General features: G+C 34.4%; 1 protein-coding gene across 1 annotated transcript in view; it reads left to right on the top strand.

The window, feature by feature from the left end:
* The window catches only part of SLC7A11 (solute carrier family 7 member 11), a 432,997-nt gene that overhangs the window by 17,912 nt on the left and 392,950 nt on the right, over positions 1–22,135 (top strand). The window contains exon 2 of the mRNA XM_053703668.1: positions 21,289–21,415. Coding sequence (XP_053559643.1) covers positions 21,289–21,415 — 127 coding nt within the window. The remainder of the gene's footprint in view (positions 1–21,288; positions 21,416–22,135) is intronic.

Below are 22,135 nucleotides of genomic sequence, written 5' to 3'. Positions count from 1 at the left end.
AACCTAAAATAAACTATATTAACCCATAAACCTAACCCTGAACCTAACCCTAACCCTAATGTAACCCTAAACCTAACACCCTCTACCTATTTAAAATTTAATACATACTTACCTGTGAAATAAAACCTAAGTTAGCTACAATATAACTAATAGTTATATTGTATTTAGCTTAGGTTTTATTTTTATTTCACAGGTAAATTTGTATTTATTTTAATTAGGTAGTCTAGTTAGTAAATAGTTATTAACTATTTAATAACTACCTAGTTAAAATAAATACAAACTTAGTTGTGAAGTAAAACTTAATCTGCCTTACACTAAAAAGTAACATTACAAAAAATAGAAAAAACCTACTATTACAAAAAATAAAAAAACACTAGAATTACAAAAAATAAAAAAAACCTACCATTACAAAAAACAACAAACGAAATTATCCAAAACAATAAAAATTATTCCTATTCTAATAACCTTTTAAAATAGAAAACCCACCCAAAATAAAAAAGCCTAATCTATAATAAACTACCAAGGGCCCTTAAAAGGGCCTTTTGTGGGCACTTAAAAAGGCCTTATGTAGGGCATTGCCCTAAAGTTAACAGCTCTTTTGCTACAAAACAAAACAAACACCCCCTAACATTATACAAACCCCCACCCCCCAAACCCCCAAAATAAAAATAAAGTAAAACCTAATCTACCCATTGCCCTAAAAAGGGCATTTGTATGGGCATTGTACAGAAACAAATCCTGTCTAAGCCCTATAGTAAAGGAAAAAATTGTACAGCAAATGCTGATGCCGAGCATGGATTATGGGGATGTAGTATATGCACCTGCACCGCAAACTCGCCTTAATAAACTAATTGGTAGTTAGTTTAATTTTAGTTTAATAGTTATATTAGTTTAATTGTTAGTTTAAACTTAGTTTTTTTAATTTGACAGGTAAGTTTTAATTTAAGATAGAAAAATTGTAATTTTAATATAAAGTTAGGGGGGCATTAGGTTTAGGGGTTACTAGTTTAAATTAGTTTATTGCGATGTGGGGGCTTTCGGTTTAGTGGTTAATAGGTTTATTTAGTATATTTTGTTGTAGGGGGTTGCAGTTTATGGGTTAATAGGATTATTATAGTGGCGGCGGATGTATGCGGACGGCAGATTAGGGGTTAATATTTAAATAGTGTTTGCGATGCAGGAGGGCGGTGGTTTAGGGGTTAACAACTTTAGTATAGTGGCGACGATGTCGGGGAGCAGCGGAATAGGGGTTAATATTTTTTATTAGTGGCGGTGATGTTGGGAGAGGCATATTAGGGGTTAATAACTAATATAGTGTTTACGATGCGGGAGGGCCTCGGTTTAGGGGTTAATAGGTAGTTTATGGGTGTTTAGTATACTTTGTGACAGTTTAGTTATGAGTTTAATGTAACAGTTTTGTTGCATAAAACTCATATCTACTGCTTTCAGATGGCGTTACAGATCTTGTCGTTATAGGGTGTAACGCAAGCTTTTTAGCCAGAACGCAAAACTTGTAATGGCTGCGCTATAGAAGTCCCATGAAAAAACTTGATTTTTAGGTGCGCGGGACTGACGTTGCAATAGAGGCTAAAAGGCTTGCGGTACAGCTATATCAACAAGACTTGTAATGGCTGCGGTGCTGTTTTAATGCTGAAATTACAATTTTTTCAGCATTAAAAGACGAACGCACAACTCGTAATCTACCTGAATATTATTTTATTTTATGCATATTGCTCTGTACAGACTTTACTAAAAATCTTAGACTCAAGGATATTTTGCATATACAAAATCCACATAAGTAATCATATACCGTAAGCAAAAAGTAGTTTAAGGCTAATTTTAGTATCAGGGTACCATTGAAAAATTTTGCGCAGTGCGGCTCTTTTTGTGTAGGTGTAAGTTAACATTGTGTTAACGCTTCCATCCGATGTCACATTTCTTAAAAAATCATGCCATAACAAGTTAGTTGCTATGGTAACCCGACCTTACCCTATAAAATGTACTTTTACCGTCTGCACTGTGATCACCTCTAAAGAGAAACGAAAACAAAGATACCCTTATTTATAATATATATTTTTAACTATAAGCAAATACTACTTTTTATTATAATGAATTTTCTACTTTATTAATATATGTAATTTGTATTGCTACCCTAGGTATAGGTCTAGTTTGAAATTTGTAGATACGGTATGTGTCTGCATATAGTAACAATAAACATTACATGTTACAATTTTTTTCTACTTTGAAACACTTGCATTATTTGTAAGTTTTAAAATTTCAATCATAATTAGGCCTCTAAAAACAAATTTTTCTTCTACTTTCACATCTAGTTGAGATGGGTGTCATTTTTTTTAATTTATCGACGTAACATCTGAAGCACTCGATACATGAAATTGCTTCCGACGGCCTTGCACGTACCAAATTACAGCTCAATGGAAACGAGTCCTTAGAAGTAGATTTTTTTAAAAAAAAGGCAATAAAGGTTGGGTATAAGAGATTTAATGGGATTATGGTCATTAAAGAGCATATTTTTTTATATTTTCAAAAAAAATTATTCTGCTGATCCTGGTAATAATAATGACAAAACAAAACAAAATTTCTGGGACGACATTGTGGTTCCCAAGGTTTTTCTGAAGTTATTTTGCTTATGTATTGTTCTATTTTACAGGAAGAGGTTTCACACAAGCTATTAAATGCACTGTGTAGACATGACTTGCTGCAGTGTGGAAACTGGTTAGTATAGGACCGGTCTGATGTGGGACACCTTCTCCTGTTCCCACATTGCTGGATCCAGTATACACAGTCCATCAAGACATAGAGTCCTCTACCTTGGGTATCCTGGTTAGCCGGTTCAGCCAGCTGGTTTGCTGTGAATACCAGCCTGCCCCTATAGGCACATTGGAGTGCCTTTTCACATTGTGAGTACCCTGCACATGTCTTATATTTGTCGTTGGCTTCTTCAGATTCACACATACGGCGCCTCTTTCCTGTGTTTGATTTTAAAGCTATTAAATGCACAGCTGTGGGAAAAAAAACCCTGGCCCAGATCATATTTCTACATAAAACACTTCAAGAGCAAGTTACTTCAATTTTAACTCTTATTCAACAATTACTATCTTTAAACAATGTGTCCACTCCATACTTCACTGCTTCTGTAATAACGTTAATTTTAATAGACCAATATCACTCTTAAATATAAACTTCTGACCAATATAATAAGGCTTAAATTAATTCTCGATCCCTTGATAACTGTAGATCAAACAGGTTTCATGTATGGTAGGAATTCATCAAGAAACCTGAAAAATAATATTACTAATATACAATTTTTGGCTCAAAAGCCAACATAAGCATTTTCATTTAATTTAATTTATAAAGATTTTGAAATTTTCGATCAATCTTAATACCTAGATATTCCAAAGGTAGATCTAAATCTTGAAAGGGAAGGTCTAAATCTTGGGAGGTTTTTAATAACCATAGTAAATGTTAAACCAGCTATTGTAAAATGAAAAGAAAAACTAAAAGCATGGGAGAATGTACCATTATCTCTCCATGGAAAGATCCATTTAATAAACATGATAATACTTTCAAGCATAATATATACTTTGCTGATGCTCCTATTAAAGATCTCCAAACTTGATTCATTTCAAATTGAAAAAGCTATAAGGTCTTTTCCATGGAATAATAAGAAAGCAAGAATCAGTTTAAAAAAATTATATCTGCCATATAAATAATATAATACTCATGACTTAGATCAAGAGAGGATAGGTATTATAAATTTAGGATATATATTGCATATTAATCCCTTAAGGACCAACGACATAAAGGGTACGTCCTAGAAAAAAATCTCCTTAACAACCAAGGACGTACCCTGTACGTCGTTGGTGCTTCCAAGTTATGGAAGCGATCCTTATCGCTTCCAGCCACTTTCATGTTATTGCAGTGATGCCTCCATATTGAGACATCCTGCAATAACATTTGTTAGCCACCTGATGCAGAGAGAGCCACTCTGTAGCCCTCTCTGCATTGGCTATCGATGGCCATGATCGTTGGTGGGTGGGAGCCGATGTGGGAGGTGGGTGGGGGGCCATCGATGGTAGGATCTGAGTCAGAGGGGGGTGGGATCACATGCGGGGCCACCGTGCATGCACGGGGCGGGAACGCTACACTATGAAACAATTTCTAGCATATGGTGGGGGAAAGGACTGGGGAGGGTTGGAATATTTGGCTAAGGGATCCTGGAGGGGGTAGGGGGTGGATATTGAGGGGGGCAGCTAGACTACAGAAATTTTTAATTTTTTTAAAAAAATACCATATTTTATGGCAAACTGGGTACTGGCAGACAGCTGCCAGTACCCAAGATGGCTCACAATAAGGTAGAGGGGGAGGGTTAGAGAGCTGTTTGGCAGGGGATCAGGGAGGTTGGGGGCTAAGGGGAGATCCTACACAGCAGAATAAGTTTTTTTGTTTTTTTAAAAAAAAATAAAAACACAGAAATTAACTTTTATTTTAATACTGGCAGACTTTCTGCCAGTACTTAAGATGGCGGGGACAATTGTGGGGTGGGGGAGGGAAGGGAGCTGTTTGGGAGGGATCAGGGGGTGGGATGTATCAGGTGGGAGGCTGATCTCTACACTAAAGCTAAAAATTAATCCTGCAAGCTCCCTATAAGCTACCTAACTAAACCCGTCACTGCTGGGCATAATACACATGTGGTACGTAGTGGCATTTAGCGGCCTTCTAATTACCAAAAAGCAACGCCAAAACCATATATGTCTGGTATTTATGAACAAAGGGGATCCCAGAGAAGCATTTACAACCATTTGTGCCATAATTGCACAAGCTGTTTGTAAATAATTTCAGTGAGAAACCTAAAATTTGTGAAAAAGTTAACTTTTTTAAATTTGCTCGCATTTGGCGGTGAAATGGTGGCATGAAATATACCAAAATGGGCCTAGATCAATAATTTTGGTTGTCTACTACACTACACTAAAGTTAAATTAACCCTACACACTCCCTAAGTAACCCCTTCACTGCTGGGCATAATACATGCATTTAGCGGCCTTCTAATTGCCAAAAAGCAATGTCAAAGCCATATATGTCTGCTATTTCTGAACAAAGGGGATCTCAGAGAAGCTTTTACAACATTTGTGCCATAATTGCACAAGCTGTTTGTAAATAAATTCAGTGAGAAACCTAAAGTTGTGAAACATTTTAAGTTTTTTTTAATTTGCTCGCATTTGGCGGTGAAATGGTGGCATGAAATATACCAAAATGTGCCTAAATAAATACTTTGGGTGGTCTATTACACAACACTGAAGCTAAAATTAACCCTAAAATCTCCCTACAAGTTACCTAATTAACCCCTTCACTGCTGGGCATAACACACGTGTGGTGCGTAGCAGCATTTAGCTGCCTTTTAATTACCAAAAAGCAAGGCCAAGCCATATGAGTCTGCTATTTCTGAACAAAGGGGATCCCTGAGAAGTATTTACAACCATTTGTGCCATAATTGCGCATGCAGTTTGTAAATCATTTCAGTGAGAAACCTAAAGTTTGTGAAAAAAATTGGGAAAAAGTGAAAAAAATAATTATTTGATCGCATTTGACAGTGAAATGGTGGCATGAAATATACCAAAATGGCCCTAGATCAATACTTTTGGTTGTCTTCTAAAAAAAAATATATACAAGTCAAGGGATATTCAGGGATTCTTGACAGATATCAGTGTTCCAATGTAACTATCGATAATTTTGAAAATAAAAGTGGTTTGGAAATTGCAAAGTGCTACTTGTATTTATTGCCCCCTAACTTGCAAAAAAAGCGAAGAACATGTAAACATTGGGTATTTCTAAACTCAGGACAAAATTTAGAAACTATTTAGCATGGGTGTTTTTGGTGGTTGTAGATGTGGGGGTCAAAGTTAGAAAAAGTTTTTTCCCATTTTTTTCATCATATTTTATAATTTTTTATAGTAAATTATAAGATATGATGAAAATAATGGTATTTTTAGAAAGTGCATTTAATTGCAAGAAAAACGGTATATAATATGTGTGGATACAGTAAATGAGTAAGAGGAAAATTACAGCTAAACACAAACACTGCAGAAATGTAAAAATAGCCCTGGTCCCAAATGGTCAGAAAATGGAAAAGCGTTGTGGTCCTTAAGGGGTAAACCCATAGAATTACCGCAAAAGATAAGATTGAGCCCCCTCTTTTAAGATATATGCAATGCTTGGTTTAGAGGAAATAAAGACATCAACAACAATCATATCGATTCAGGTTATTTTCAATTTTAGGAAAACCCTAAGTTTCCGTCAGGTTACTAATTTCCCTTTAACTTTTGGTATAATAAGGGTTTGAAATATATCCACCAACGCCTTCTGATTAAACATAGGAAGATTAAACCATTTAGGGAGATAGCCTTAATATGTGATATTCCCCCCTCTCAAGAGTTTAGCTATTTCCTGGTAAAACACTATATTGACTCTATTAGCAGAGTTAGCAGAGTACATCCTGAATTGTGAGTGACCTCTCCTCTCCAAGATCTCTGTAAACTTGCCAATAAAAACAAAATTAAAATATCTGATATATACAATATTATTATACATAAAAGAGTTGACAGGGAGATGCAAAATTGTATTGCTAAATGGAGCAAAATCTGAAAGATAGAAATATCCAAACAAACAATTTGTACTAGTTTGAAGTTAATGGAGAGAAACACTATGGGCTAGATTTATCAAGCCCCTACGGCAGCAAGTTCTCATAAGAACTTGCTCGCTGTGATTTATCAAGCAGCGGTCACCAGACCGCTGCTTCCCTACGCTCTTCGCCACCTCTAAGGTGGCGAAATTCAATCTCCTCGGTCGAGTCTGACCGAGGAGATTGACAGCTCCTGCCCACACGTGATTGGCTGTGCGCAGGCAGGGGGCGGGATTGCACGCGAGCGCAAAATTGCGCTCGTGTGCAATGTTGATTACCTACGGGTAATTTTACCCTGCCATATTCGTGCCCCTGTACGCCTCAGCTATGATAAATCAAGCCCTATATCAGCTGACCAAAAAGAATCTCAAACCAGAATCATTAATCAAGACTATTTATTACCTAGGAAGGTCTCCAAATGAAGACAGGATGTTAAGAATTGTTGCCCTAAATGCTCTTTAATCAACCCAGACTTTTCACATTATATATATTGGCTTGTCCTAAGATTTATCAGTTTTGGTCTAAGGTGTCCAAATTTTTTTATAAAAAATTCTTAACATTAAGATTGCTTTAAATAATTTGAAGCTAATATTTTTTGATAAATTAGAGCATGGAAGGAATCTGAACAATTTAATTATCACAACGATAAAACTAGCTAGAAAGAAAATCTTTAAACTATGGATTGTGAATAAAGTATCTACTATAAAACAGCTAAAACATGACCTGATACACCAACTGATTCTAGAAAGATATGATTTATACCATAACATAGCAGGAAGTAAGTTGTCTTTTAAAGGTAAATGGGAAGCCTTTTTAATACCCTGGATCAAATACATCACAGAGAGATAATTAGATTGTCATATGGCATTTTCCCTTATCTTCAATAAAGTGTAAAAAAAAAAAAAAGCATTTTCATCCTGTGTCTGCTGAGTATCCTGTGTCTACTATACCGGTGACAGCCTTCCTCAAATCATCTGTGGCTGCTGTGCCTGTCTGGTATTCAGTGACAGTCTAGCCAACAGTAACCACGGAGTCTCCTGTGCATGATTAGTGCCTTGTGTCTACTATACTAGTGACAGCATTCCTCAAACAGCTGTGCCTACTGTACCTATCTGGTATTTCTGGACAGACTCACCAACAGTGCCTGTTGGGTACCCTGTACCTGCTGAGAATCCTGTATCTACTACACCAGTGACAGTCTTCTTCAAACCAGCTGTGTTCTGTACCTACTTAGTATTCTATGACAGTCTCAACCAACAGAACCAGTGTTCTTCAAACCAGCTGTGTCTGCTGTACCTACTTGGTATTCCGTGACAGTCGCACCAACAGTACCCACTGGGTATCCTGTGCTTGCTGAAAATCCTGTGTTTGCAATACCAGTGACAGCCTTCCTCATACTAGCTGTGCCTGCTGTACCTTCCTTGTATCCTGTGATAGTCTCACCCTCTACTGCACAATTCAATCATTAGTGCCTATTGGACTTTGTTACTGCAATCTACTTAAGTATTTAGAACTTTGTATGGGACTTTAGTGTTCAGCCTTGGGCCTACGTTCAAACCTTTATGATCTTCAATTTGAACTACCAACTATTCAGTAAAGCCTTTGAAAGACTTTTATTGCACAGTTTATCTGTTCCTGCATTCTGAGTTCCACACAACCTAACCCCCTCATACCTTTTAAGGGCAATTATTAGAGTAGGTTTTAGTGTTAGTATAAGATTTTTTATTTTGGGGTGGGCTTTGTTTTTTAAGGAGACTTTTATTTTAGATAGGCATAACTGATTTATTTTTTATTTTTGGTAATGCTTTTTTTATTTTTGTAATTTTAGTGTTTGTTTTTTTTTGTAACTTACGTTAGGGTGTTAGGTTAGGGGTATGGGGTGAGTTCGCTGTTAGGTAGTTAAGTAGTGCAGGGATAGTTTGCATTGTGGGGTTGTTGAGGGTTTATGGGGTTAAAAGGTTAGGGGGTTTCTTTGGGTGAGTGTTTGTGGTGGTTTATGGGTAGGGTAGAGATAACTGAGGTGTGCTACTGTTGGTTTAGGGGTTAATAGGTTAGGGGGTGGTTAGGTCTTTAGGTTATGGCAGATAAGAGGTTAATAGTGTAGGTTGTGATGGGGTGGGGACGCATAAGGGGTTAATAGTTACAATAATTACATTTCTATACAATGTTAAAATGAAATGCATTTTCATGTATGATAAATATTATTTTAATCATTGTATAGAAATTAAACTGCTTTTTGTTTGTGCATTCTTTGCAGGTCCGCCCCTTTTATTCACATATACAGACAGATGGTCTGTAACCCTGGAGAACCCAAGCAGGCAGTTTCTCATCTTTTGATGATTTAAATATATGGGGCACATAATGAGTAATAAGATTAGTTTTGAATAGGGTGAATGGGTGCAGAACTATTTTTGACAGAAAGTTTGTTAAATCATCTTGTTGCAACTTACCACATGATATTCTTACACAACATTTTCACATTAAACATTTAAACCATTATCTGTACTTATGTAGATATTAATGAGCAAAAAGCAATGTTTTTATATATTTAAAAAATGTGGTTACACTAAAAATTCATTTTTTTTCATATTTAATTGAAAATTAGTCAAATATATATGTTTATTTGACAACAAACTTTAAAATTCTAAATGCTGCTCGAACTTTGTGAATTAGTTTCTAATAATTTTTCTTTCAGCTGATTGACTAAAGTTTATGAAACATTACACAATGTCTGATGAATGCTACAAATTACCAGATGTCTGCTAATGATCATTTGATTCATGGATAGTAACAGAAAACAGAACAATCCTTTAAAAATGCAATCATTAGATATTTGAAATAAATGATCTTCATATCCCTTGCCAATAACGGAACATCAGCTGCTGTTAATTAGTGTGAACTTTGTGACCTTCTTATATACTTACTAACCTTGATATCTTTTAATACTGTGGTACAAAAACAAATAAATAATACTTGGAAACAACTTAAAAATATAGAAACATTCGCAGAGCAAATATCTTCAGATAATTGGCTTAATTGCTTAAAAAATAGAAAAAAAAATGTTTTCAAGTGGAAAATGATAATGGTCAGCAGTCACAAAAATGAAAATAGAAATAAGTCATTTAATAAAAAAGATAAAATGTAATTCTATTTTTCAACAAATGCAGGAAACTAAATAAAGATAAACAAAAACATGCACACTTGGCTCATACACCTTCCCTGGGTGAAAAAACAAAAAACCAATGGCACTACTTGGTTATCTATGATTTTTAGAAAGCTCTTAATAACTCCGGTATTTAATTAGTTGTTCATGTTGAACTTTGTAAATACAGACTGTTTGAGTAAAGTGGTGCTGTGTATTATTAGAATTAGAACAAAATTATGGTGGGTTAAGAGAACCCCCCAAACAAGGAATACATGTATAGCACTCTAGAGCTGTTTGTAGCTATATAGAGATAAACTTAGTATCAGATTGGTATCAGTTATTTATGCCAAATTAGTCACAAGATTGGGGGAGAGGAAAACGGAGATAATAAAAATATAACTTTTATTATAGAAATTACTACTAAAAGCTTGGGAAACAAACACATTAAAAATACACACAATATATGTTGACTAATGTGGTTGAAATACATACATCTGTATCTCTGTAAATAGTTTTGTTTGTTATGGCTGGAATTGGAATCACAATATGATTCTGCACATAAACCACCTGCCCTGGGTGGTTTATGAACCAATACACACATATTTGTATATTCAATCTAATGACTTAAAAGGAAATCAATTTTTTACAAACATCATGCCTTTAAATTGCTCAATTTTTTATTTCCGGATATTACAACTCATATCCCTTTAAAAAGAATTTAAGCAAAAAAGCATTTAAATATATTATAAGAGCGTGTTGCATTGATATCATTTTATTGTAGGATAATATTTATGCTAGCAGTATTTTTTTTACTGCATAATTAATACTTATACAGTTTTAGGTTATGTAGTTTACTTTTATACAGTATATATTTTTTTTAATATTTAAATATAGTAGCTTGTTCAATTTGATTTTAATTGCATGAAAATGCTAATTTGCAAACATAAAATATTGGCCCACATTCCAATCCATCAACAGTGCCATACGGAATCAATGTATTAGAAAAAATACAAACTTAAATTATGTACATCACATAACACGATAATCTGGGTAAATGTGCAAAAACTATAAGGAAAATTGCATTTTAAAGGTTTTAAAGCCCCTCATACATTTCATAGACTTTTCTGGAAGTTAAATAAATGTTTTTGATGTATTTAACTAAATATTGATGTTTTATCTTTTTCTAATTCAAATCACTAATTGAAATCTATAAAGTATTGTACAATTTACAATACTGTGTTTCTTGCATATGGTTCAAATGTTTTGGAATGGGAGCAAAAGTTAGCAAAAGACACTAGATAATTTTGTTGTTCCATTAAAGTGTTCTTTTATTATATAAAAATAAACTTGCCAACACTTGATTTTGTACAGGTTCAAACAGGACTTAACCACAGCACCTATCATGTATTACCATGGTGTAAATCAATAAACTGAACACTAAAAAACAGATGCAAACGGAATAGATATTACACTATAAAAATTATGTATGGAAATAAAGGATACTAATTGTTAGGTTACATTCCCTATTTAAATCAAAGGTTTTTTTTGGGCTTGACTTTCCCTTTAACTGGTATTAAAAAAAATGATGACCTGCATACTATTATTATGACTGGAGCTAGTCTTGTTGTCTGAAGACTGAAAATCAGATTGGCTGCTCCAAATAAGGCAAGTGATGGGTGAAAAACGATTGCAGCAAACAAGGTTTTAATTTGTTTTCAAATGTTTAGACTTGACAGGTATTTTGTTCTATAGCAAGAAAACTCTTTATCCCAGCTTGCTCCCTGATGCTGTGTAAGTTCATTCTTTGCCAGCACTGCCTAAAGGTCATAAAGAATTTGATATTGTAAACAGAAACATTTGACAGTCTCTGGTGTTTTGATATCTTTCTTCTAAAATTATAATGTAAAGCAATGCAGAAATTATTTTGCCCCATACAGCAGCAATTAAGCATTGCAAAAATATAGTAGTCATAAAGAGTAGAGAAAATGCAGTTTGATTGCTGAGCAAGTCTTTTGATTAGATGTAACTATCGCTAGATGAAATTTGGTTTGCTTTCCATGTCAAATTATCTTTATAGTGAAAAAATGCAGTTTGCTCTTGAGCTGCAATCTTTTTAGCCCATGTAACTTTGGTTAGATCTGCATTTAAAAAGAGTGCACACAAAGTTATTTGCTACTAATTTAATATTCTCTTACAAGTTTTTACATATCCTCAGGACTCAATAGTATAAACAGTCCAATAATGTGGTATCAGAAAATCATAGAAAAGAAAATGTGTTTTAAAAATGGATCATCTATTAATAATTAATGGTAGCAATAATATGTCATAAAGTAGTACAATTTAGGAGAATAAAATAACATTTTATTTTAACTTTTTCATTGTAAAAACCACAGCACCTATCATGCTGTGTATATCTTTCTTGCATATGGTTCAAATGTTTTGGAATGGGAGCAAAAGTTAGCAAAAGACACTAGATCGTTTTGTTGTTCCATTACAGTGTTCTTGCCAACACTTGATTTTGTACAGGTTCAAACAGGGCTTAACCACAGCACCTATCACGTATTACCATGGTGTAAATCAATAAACTGAACACTAAAAAACAGATGCAAACGGAATAGATATTACACTATAAAAATTATGTATGGAAATAAAGGATACTAATTGTTAGGTAAAAAACTATATGCTTAAAACAAAAAATAAATACAATGATTCCTCTTTGATAGATAAGAAAATCTGAAAATTGAGATAAACAGAATATGATAAACCTATTATCTAACAATCTTTAGTTATATTTGAAAAGTTATGAAACGTTTCTCCCCTGATAGCATCACAGCCGGTTCAGAGATTAAAATAAGACAATGCATTTGGCAAAAAGTGACATCCTCTGTGATTTCATTGACACAGCCAGGTACTTAAGCTATAACATGGACTGTAAAAGAACAGGTTTTACACACAAGACCATTGTTACATATTTCATGAATTGGACATAAGACAAGAATTACAATAAAAAAGTTATTGCTGATTAAAAGGTGTTTCATATGACTTTTGTTAGATGAACTGACAAAACAAGCAATTAAAGGAATACTTATAATAGTGCTCTTCTATGATCTAGCAAATGAAGAGAGAGGTGGAAAAACTTCAAATAAATTTACAATTATTACATAGGACAGCAATCCTATTTTCACAAGTCTCTTTGTACTACTTCAAAATTACAATGCATCAGTTAATGCTGACACCAAGGGGTTAGCTTTTATACATTATGCATGCAGCCAAAGACCAATGGTGGAGGCAGATGCAAGGAATTATTCTGATACAGCAAAGCTTAATACTGGTGTTAAATTGTAGTACAAATTATTTATTTAGCCCCCTTTTCATACAATTTCTTTTTGAAAATTGTGGATTTTCTAGTTATCAAAGATAGAAATGCATCCTAAGGACTTCTCAAGGCTAATCCTGCTACATATATTTCCCTGATTGGCTTTAAAAGGACAGTCAACACCAGAAATTTTGTTGTTTAAAAAGAAAGATAATCACTTTAAACCCATTACCCAGTTTTGCATAACCAACACTGTTATAGAAATACACTTTTTACCTCTGTGATTACCTTGTGTCTAAGCCTCTGCAAACTGCCCACTTATTTCAGTTTTTTTGACAGACTTGCTTTTTATCCAATCAGTGCTCACTTCAGGGTAACTTCACGTGCATGAACTCAAAATTATCTATATGAAACACATGACACCAAGGGGTTAGCTTTTATAAATTATGCATGCAGCCAAAGACCAATGGAGGAGGCAGATGCAAGGAATTATTCTGATACAGCAAAGTTTACTACTTGTGTTACCTTGTAATACAAATTATTTATTTTGCCCCCTTTCCATACAATTTCTTTTTGTAAATTGTGGATTTTCTAGTTATCAAAGATAGAAATGCATCCTAAGGACTTCTCAAGGTTAATCCTGCTACATATATTTCCCTGATTAGCTTTAAAGGGACAGACAACACCAGAATTTTTGTTGTTTAAAAAGAAAGATAATCCCTTTAAACCCATTCCCCAGAATACTTATAATAGTGCTCTTCTATGATCTAGCAAATGAAGAGAGAGGTGGAAAAACTTCAAATAAATTTACAATTATTACATAGAACAGCAATCCTATTTTCACAAGTCTCTTTGTACTACTTCAAAATTACAATGCATCAGAACTAATGCCCTCTAGTGGTCAAAATGCATTCAGAATAGAGGCAGTCTGCAAGGTCTAAGAAATTAGCATATAAACCTCCTAGAATTAGCTTTCAACTAAGAATACCAAGAGAACAAAGCAAAATTGGTGATACAAGTAAAATTGAAAGTTGTTAAAAATTACATTCCCTATTTAAATCATGAAAAAAAAAATGGACTTGACTGTCCCTTTAACTGATAATAAAAAAAATGATGTCCTGCATACTATTATTATGACTGGAGCTAGTCTTGTTGTCTGAAGACTGGAAATTAGATTGGCTGCTCCAAATAAGGCAAGTGATGGGTAAAAAGGGTGAAAAACGATTGCAGCAAACAAGGTTTTAATTTGTTTTAAATGTTTAGACTTGACAGGTATTTTGTTCTATAGCAAGAAAACTCTTTATCCCAGCTTGCTCACTGATGCTGTGTAAGTTCATTCTTTGCCAGCACTGCCTAAAGGTCATAAAGAATTTGATATTGTAAACAGAAACATTTGACAGTCTCTGGTGTTTTGATATCTTTCTTCTAAAATTATAATGTAAAGCAATGCAGAAATTATTTTGCCCCATACAGCAGCAATTAAGCATTGCAAAAATATAGTAGTCATAAAGAGTAGAGAAAATGCAGTTTGATTGCTGAGCAAGTCTTTTGATTAGATGTAACTATCGCTAGATGAAATTTGGTTTGCTTTCTATATCAAATTATCTTTATAGTGAAAAAATGCACAGTTTGCTCTTGAGCTGCAATCTTTTTAGCCCATGTAACTTTGGTTAGATCTGCATTTAAAAAGAGTGCACACAAAGTTATTTGCTACTAATTTAATATTCTCTTACAAGTTTTTACATATCCTCAGGACTCAATAGTATAAACAGTCCAATAATGTGGTATCAGAAAATCATAGAAAAGAAAATGTGATCATCTATTAATAATTAATGGTAGCAATAATATGTCATAAAGTAGTAAAATTGAGGTGAAGAAAATAAAATGTTATTTTAACTTTTTCATTGTAAAAACTTTTGTAGGTATTATATCATTTGAGCAGATTATGAAAGTCTTTAGGACTATTGTTTTATTAGTAAGGCAGGTGCAAACCAGATAACACTTCACATAGTTAAAGGGACAGTCTACACGAAAGTCTAGTAAAAAATAAATGTTCCTGATTCAGATAGGGCATGTCATTTTAAACAACTTTCCAATTTACTTTTATAATCAATTTTGCTTTGTTCTCTTGGTATTCTTAGTTGAATGCTAAACCTAGGTAGGCTCATATACTAATTCCTTAGGCCTTAGACCACCTCTTATCTGAATGCATTTTGACATTTTTTCACAACTAGAGGGCATTAGTTCATGGGTGCCATATAGATAACTTTGTGCTCATGCCTGATGAGTTACCTATGAGTCAGCAATGATTGGCTAAAATGCAAGTCTGTCAAAAGAACTAAAATAAGGGAGCAGTCTGCAGAGGTTTAGATAGAAGGTTATCACAGAGGCAAAAAGTGTATTAATATAACTGTGTTGGTTATGCAAAACTGGGGAATGGGTAATAAAGAGATTATCTTTTTAAACAATAAAAATTCTGGTGTAAACTGTCCCTTTAAAGTCTTACCTTAGATTAAGCTGATAATATCCTCCTGCACCCTTTCTATATCATTCAGCAGGAACCGTAAAAAACATTATTTTTAAATTAATATTGTTTCTGGCCTCTTTGAAATGGTTGTCATGCTTGGCCCACTTATGATATCATGATCTGGGCTTCATCTAGGCACTCTGCTAATTAGCATTGGCAACCTGTTATATCCAACTAGTGAGCCTTTTGTGACTGGACTCCATATGCAGCCCAGATTGTGATGTCATTAGTGGGTGAACATTAGCAGCCCTTTCAAAGTGGCCAGAAACAATATTAATTTTAAAATAACTTATTTTACCATTCCTGCTGCACAATATTGAAAAGGTGCCACAGGCTATTTGCAACTTAATGTAAGTTAAGACTTTAAGATGACTAAGGTGTAGACTGTCCCTTTAATAGAGTGAACCACAAACTAATGTCTTGTCTTGTCATGTTAACTAGAGGGCAGAGTTAAAGAGACACAAAACCCCATATTATTTTTTTGTGATTCAGACAGAGCATAAACTTTTTATTAACTTACTTAATTTTCATGGAATTCTTTGTTGAAGAGATACCTAGGACGGTAGCGTGCACATGTTTTGAGCAGTACATGACAGGAAACCCTAGTGCTCTAGGAAAAGTATAACATAGTTATAAAACTGTTGCCATATCTCTAGTCATGTTCACACTCTTACATCTTCCTATCTGATTTTCAACAAAGTCTACCAAGAGAACACTGAAAATTTGATAAAAGTAAACTGAAAACTTTTAAAGATTTGTATCTGAATAATAAAAGAAAATTGGGGTGGAGGGTATTAGGTCCCTTTAATACAGTTAGGGAGATGGAAAACACTAAGGGCCAGATTATATGCAGCATTGTTTGGCTGTTCCTTTAGCTTTTTTTAATGTAAGAGTTCTTATTCATGAATTTGTGCCCTGGTTTAGGCAAAAACTAAACCTAAAGTTTATATGAAGTTTGTAAGTTTATGAAACTTATAGAGGACTTAAAAAATATTATCAACAGACATGCGGCTAGATTACAAGTCTTGCATTATGAGTAAAAAAGCAGCGTTAAGGCTCATAACGCTGCTTTTTTACTACCGCTGGTATTACGAGTCTTGCAGATTTCGGGGCACCGCACACTTTTTTGGCCTTACCACAAATCAACTTACGCAATTTGCATATAGTCTATTTTCAATGGGACTTCCCTTGTGCCGGTATTACAAGCTTGCTTGTCCTGGGAGGCCAAAAAGTGAGCAGTACACCCTATACCGTCAAGATTCGTAACACATTCTAAAGTCAGTAGTTATGAGTTTTACACTACAACGCTGTAGCATAAAACTGATAACTAAAGTGCTAAAAAGTACACTAACACCCATAAACTATCTATTAACCCCTAAACCGAGGCCCTCCTGCATCACAAACACTATAATAAAAAAAAAAAATATATTAACCCCAATCTCCCGCCCCTAACATTGCCTCCATCTACCTTCATTTATTAACCCCTAATCTGCCGCCCCCAATGTCGCCGCCACTATACTAAACCTTAGTCTAACCCTAACACTCCCTAACTTAAATATAATTAAAATAAATCTAAATAAAACCTACTATTAATAACTAAATATTTTATATTTAAAACTAAATACTTACACTAACACCTAACCTAACCCTACAATTAAATACATTCCCTAAATTAAATACAATTAACTAAATTCAATACAATTAGCCAAATTACAAATAAAAACAAATTACAAGATCTTGAAACTAATTACACCTAATCTAATAGTCATATCAAAATAAAAAAGCCCACTCAAAATAAAAAAAACCCTAGCCTAAACTAAACTACCAATAGCCCTTAAAAGGGCCTTTTGCAGGACATTGCCCCAAATAAATCAGCTCTTTCACCAGTCAAAAAAAATACAAAAAACCACCCCAACAGTAAAACCCACCACCCACACAACCAACCCCCCAAATAAAAGCCTAACTAAAAAAACCTAAGCTCCCCATTGCCCTGAAAGGGGCATTTGGATGGGCATTGCCCTTAAAATGGAATTTAGCTCTATTGCAGCCCAAACCCCTAATCTAAAAATAAAACCCACCCAATACACCCTTAAAAATCCTAACACTAACCCCCAAAGACCCATTTACAGTTTTGAAGACCGGACATCCATCCTCAATGAAGCCGGGAGAAGTCTTCATCCAAGTGGCAGAGCTGCTCTGCGTTGGAAGGATGAAGATAGAAGATGCCGTCTGTGTAAAGACTACTGCCCGTCTGGAGGACCACTTCTGCCAGCTTGGATGAAGACTTCTCCCGGCTTTGTTGAGGATTTATTGCCGCTTGGATGTCCGGTCTTCAAAACTGTAAGTGGATCTTCGGGGGTTAGTGTTAGGATTTTTTAAGGGTGTATTGGGTGGGTTTTATTTTTAGATTAGGGGTTTGGGCTGCAATAGAGCTAAATGCCCTTTTATGGGCAATGCCCATACAAATGCCCTTTTCAGGGCAATGGGGAGCTTAGGTTTTTTTAGCTAGGCTTTTCATTTGGGGAGTTGGTTGTGTGGGTGGTGGGTTTTACTGTTGGGGTGGTTGTTTTTTTTTTTTAAAGGTAAAAGAGCTGATTTTTTGGGAGCAATGCCCCACAAAAGGCCCTTTTAAGGGCTATTGGTAGTTTAGTTTAGGCTAGGTTTTTTTTTATTTTGGGTGGGCTTTTTTAATTTTGATAGGGCTATTAGATTAGGTGTAATTAGTTTAAAGATCTTGTAATTTGTTTTTTATTTTCTGTAATTTAGTGTTTTTTTTTTGTAATTTAGCTAATTGTATTGAATTTAGTTAATTGTATTTAATTTAGGGAATTTATTTAATTGTAGGGTTAGGTTAGGTGTTAGTGTAAGACAGGTTAGGTTTTATTTTACAGGTCAATTTGTATTTATTTTAGCTAGGTAGTTATTAAATAGTTAATAAGTATTTAGTAACTATTCTACCTAGTTAAAATAAATACAAACTTGCCTGTAAAATAAAAATAAACCCTAAGCTAGATACAATGTAACTATTAGTTATTTTGTAGCTAGCTTATGGTTTATTTTACAGGTAAGTATTTAGTTTTAAATAGGAATTATTTAGTTATTAATAGTAAGTTTTATTTAGATTTATTTTAATTATATTTAAGTTAGGGGGGTTAGGGTTAGACTTAGGGTTAGGGGTTAAGAACCTTAGTATAGTGGCGGCAACATTGGGGGCGGCAGATTAGGGGTTAATAAATGTAGGTAGGTGGCGGAGATGTTAGGGACAGCAGATTAGGGGTTAATAATATTTAACTAGTGTTTGCGAAGGCAGGAGTGCGGCGGTTTAGGGGTTAATATGTTTATTATAGTGGCTGCGATGTCTGGAGCGGCAAATTAGGGGTTACTAAGTATAATGTAGGTATTGGAAATGTCGGGGGCAGCAGATTAGGGGTTAATAAGTGTAAGATTAGGGTTGTTTAGACTCGGGGTTCATGTTAGGGTGTTAGGTGTAAACATAAAATGGGTTTCCCATAGGAATCAATGGGGCTGTGTTACGGAACTCTCCCCATTGATGTCTAGGGGGAAATCGTGCACAAGCACGTACCACCAGCTCACCGCTGACTTAAGCGGCGCTGGTATTGGAGAGGGGTATGGAGCACAATTTTGCTCTATGCTCACTTCTTGCCTTTTAACGCTGGGTTTGTAAAAACCTGTAATACCAGCGCTGTAGGTAAGTGAGCAGTGACAATAACATGCAAGTTAGCACCGCATAGCTCATAACGCAAAACTCGTAATCTTGCCAATCGATTTTTGCATAGATGTTTGCAATAAACTAACTAACTAATTATAATGTGATATTGTTCTATTTATAAGACATAATAAATTAAATAATATATTATACAGTACTGACAATATAATGAAGAAATTGTAATAAAACTGGAGTGCATGAAGCTAGGGGGTGGGGTCAGATGGGACAAGGAGCAAAAGAGGTGTTTTAAAATAAATATATACACTCTTTACGTATGCTCTTTAAGGAAAGCCTATATAACTGATAAATAATAATAATAATAATAATAGAAATATAGATGCTAGGTCGTCATGAGTCTATTCTTACATATTTATCTTAAAGGGATTGTAAACACCAAAAATGTTATTGTTTAAAAAATAGATAATCCCTTTATTCCCCAGTTTTGCATAACCAACACTGTTATAGAAATATACATTTTACCTCTTTGATTACCTTGTATCTATGCTTCTGCTGTCTGCCTCCTTATCTCAGATATTTTGACAGACTTGCATTTCAGGCAATTAGTGCTGACTCTTAAATAACTTCACATGCATGAGCACAATGTTATCTATATGAAACACATGAACTAACACCCGCTAGCTGTGACAGTCAAATGCATTTTAGCCTTCAACTAAGAATGACAAGAAAGCAAATTTGATGATTAAAGTAAATTAGAAAGTTATTCAAAAATTGCATGCCCTATCTGAATCATGAAAGATTAATTTGGACTTTACTATCCCTTTAACAATAGATTCTGTAGCATTTAATAAACACTGGGTCAGAGTTTTGGCAGCCTTGAGTGTTCAGTTCAGAGCAGGCTCAGAGTGGATGTGGGTTGCAGTGGTCCAGGGTGTGGCTGACTGTAGCTGGGAGATGTTTTGCTGCTAAAGTAAAATCTGGAAAAGGGAAAGTAGTGAAAAGACAGAGCTCCAAAAACAAGACCACCCAACAAAATTCATTTTGGTAATTTTAGAGATATTAGAGGCAATGTATTCAAAATGTTCTCATTAGGTAAACATGAAAACTTTATGGGCAAGGAACAAATGTGATGGAAATTGTAACTAATACAGCTGTACCAATTGTGTACTACATACTAACATTGACTTAAGTTACTGCTCACTGGATAAGAGATTTATTTTGTTAATGTTATATCGCTGGTAGGCACAAATGCTTACCAACTACACAAGGGATATTGTTTCAGTTTATAGTTTTTACTTTTTTTGTGTCCCTGAAAGAGATAGGAAATCCATTTTTTTTCTTTTATGATTCAGATAGAGCAGACCCTTTTAAGCAATTTTCTAATTTACTTCTATAATCATTTTTTCTTCATTCTGTTGGTATCTTTATTTGAAAAAGCAGAAATGTAAAGCTTAGGAGCCAAACCATTTCTGGTTCAGAATTTTTGCTTAAAATTGTATGCTCTATCTGAATCATGAAAGAAAAATCATATCCCTTTAATGGATGTCCAATCCATATATTTGGTACCAATGGGAAGAGCCACTCTCTCTTCTCCTAGAACAATAAGCACTTCCTCACCAACCAAAATAATTATACAAATCTTTTTCAAACTTTTAAAAGTAGGTGATTATTTTAAAAGTAATACAAATAAAAAATGTAATTTCAGCTAATATCATACAGGCTTTTAAAAATAGCATTACATATAGACACATAGGAAAATTGACAAACAGAAGATGCTGTTATTCTTTTAAAAACAATTTACTGCAGACAGAGAGAACATAAAACAACTAACTACAGTTTGAATGACCACTTTACCTTTCAGGCTAACTGGATGTCATTGAATTATCTAAAAATATATTTATATATATTTTTTACGTAGGTGCTCTTTGCTATGCTGAGCTTGGAACATGCATTAAGAAATCTGGAGGCCACTATACATATATTCTGGAGGCTTTTGGCCCTTTGCCTGCATTTGTGAGAGTGTGGGTTGAACTACTGGTAATTCGGTAAGTAAAACTGCTTTATCCTGTAATTTACAGAACTGTTTTTTTATATTCTAATTTTTATTGAGGTTGAAAATCAAAAACAATACAAGATTGCCTTATGAAAAGCCAAAGTGAAACAAAAAATAACAATTAACAAGATTGTTATTACATATATATAAACTGGAGTTAAGATATTCCTTGGTATAATGTTATCATACTATAATACTGCATATATGGCAATATTGAACACCAACAAACCTCAGTTTTTTTAATTATGTGCGAGATTAAGTTTCCCCTTAAACATTTTTTAACTAAAACTCAAATATAGATTCCCCGAATTACAAACAGTGGCCTGCTTTGGACCACCAGGTATATATACTAGACAGTAGAGGGGAAGCTTTAGGGGAATCAACAAGGAGAGTCACGCTTGGAAACTAACAAATGATTTATTTAAATAGTGACTGTAAAGCCTGGATCAAATATATAGCACGTGGCAGAGATCTCAGGGGAAATCCATATTAAGAAACAAAATATTCAAGAAGGACCTAATATCCAACCAAAATAATTAAGCGCTATGAAGACATGCCTGTTTTGGGTATGGTATGTAGATCCGGCTTACTTATAATATTGAGAAAGTTATGCTTACCATACTTGCTAAGGTAGGTGAAAAAAAAAATGAGGTCAGCACTATGATAGAAAGTAAGAATGACTGGCTAGGGCTGCGGTATAGGAAAGATAAAC

The sequence above is a fragment of the Bombina bombina genome, chromosome 2, assembly GCF_027579735.1.
Source record: "Bombina bombina isolate aBomBom1 chromosome 2, aBomBom1.pri, whole genome shotgun sequence".
Taxonomy (NCBI): Eukaryota; Metazoa; Chordata; class Amphibia; order Anura; family Bombinatoridae; genus Bombina; species Bombina bombina.
This window is presented reverse-complemented; position numbering and strand designations above follow the sequence as displayed.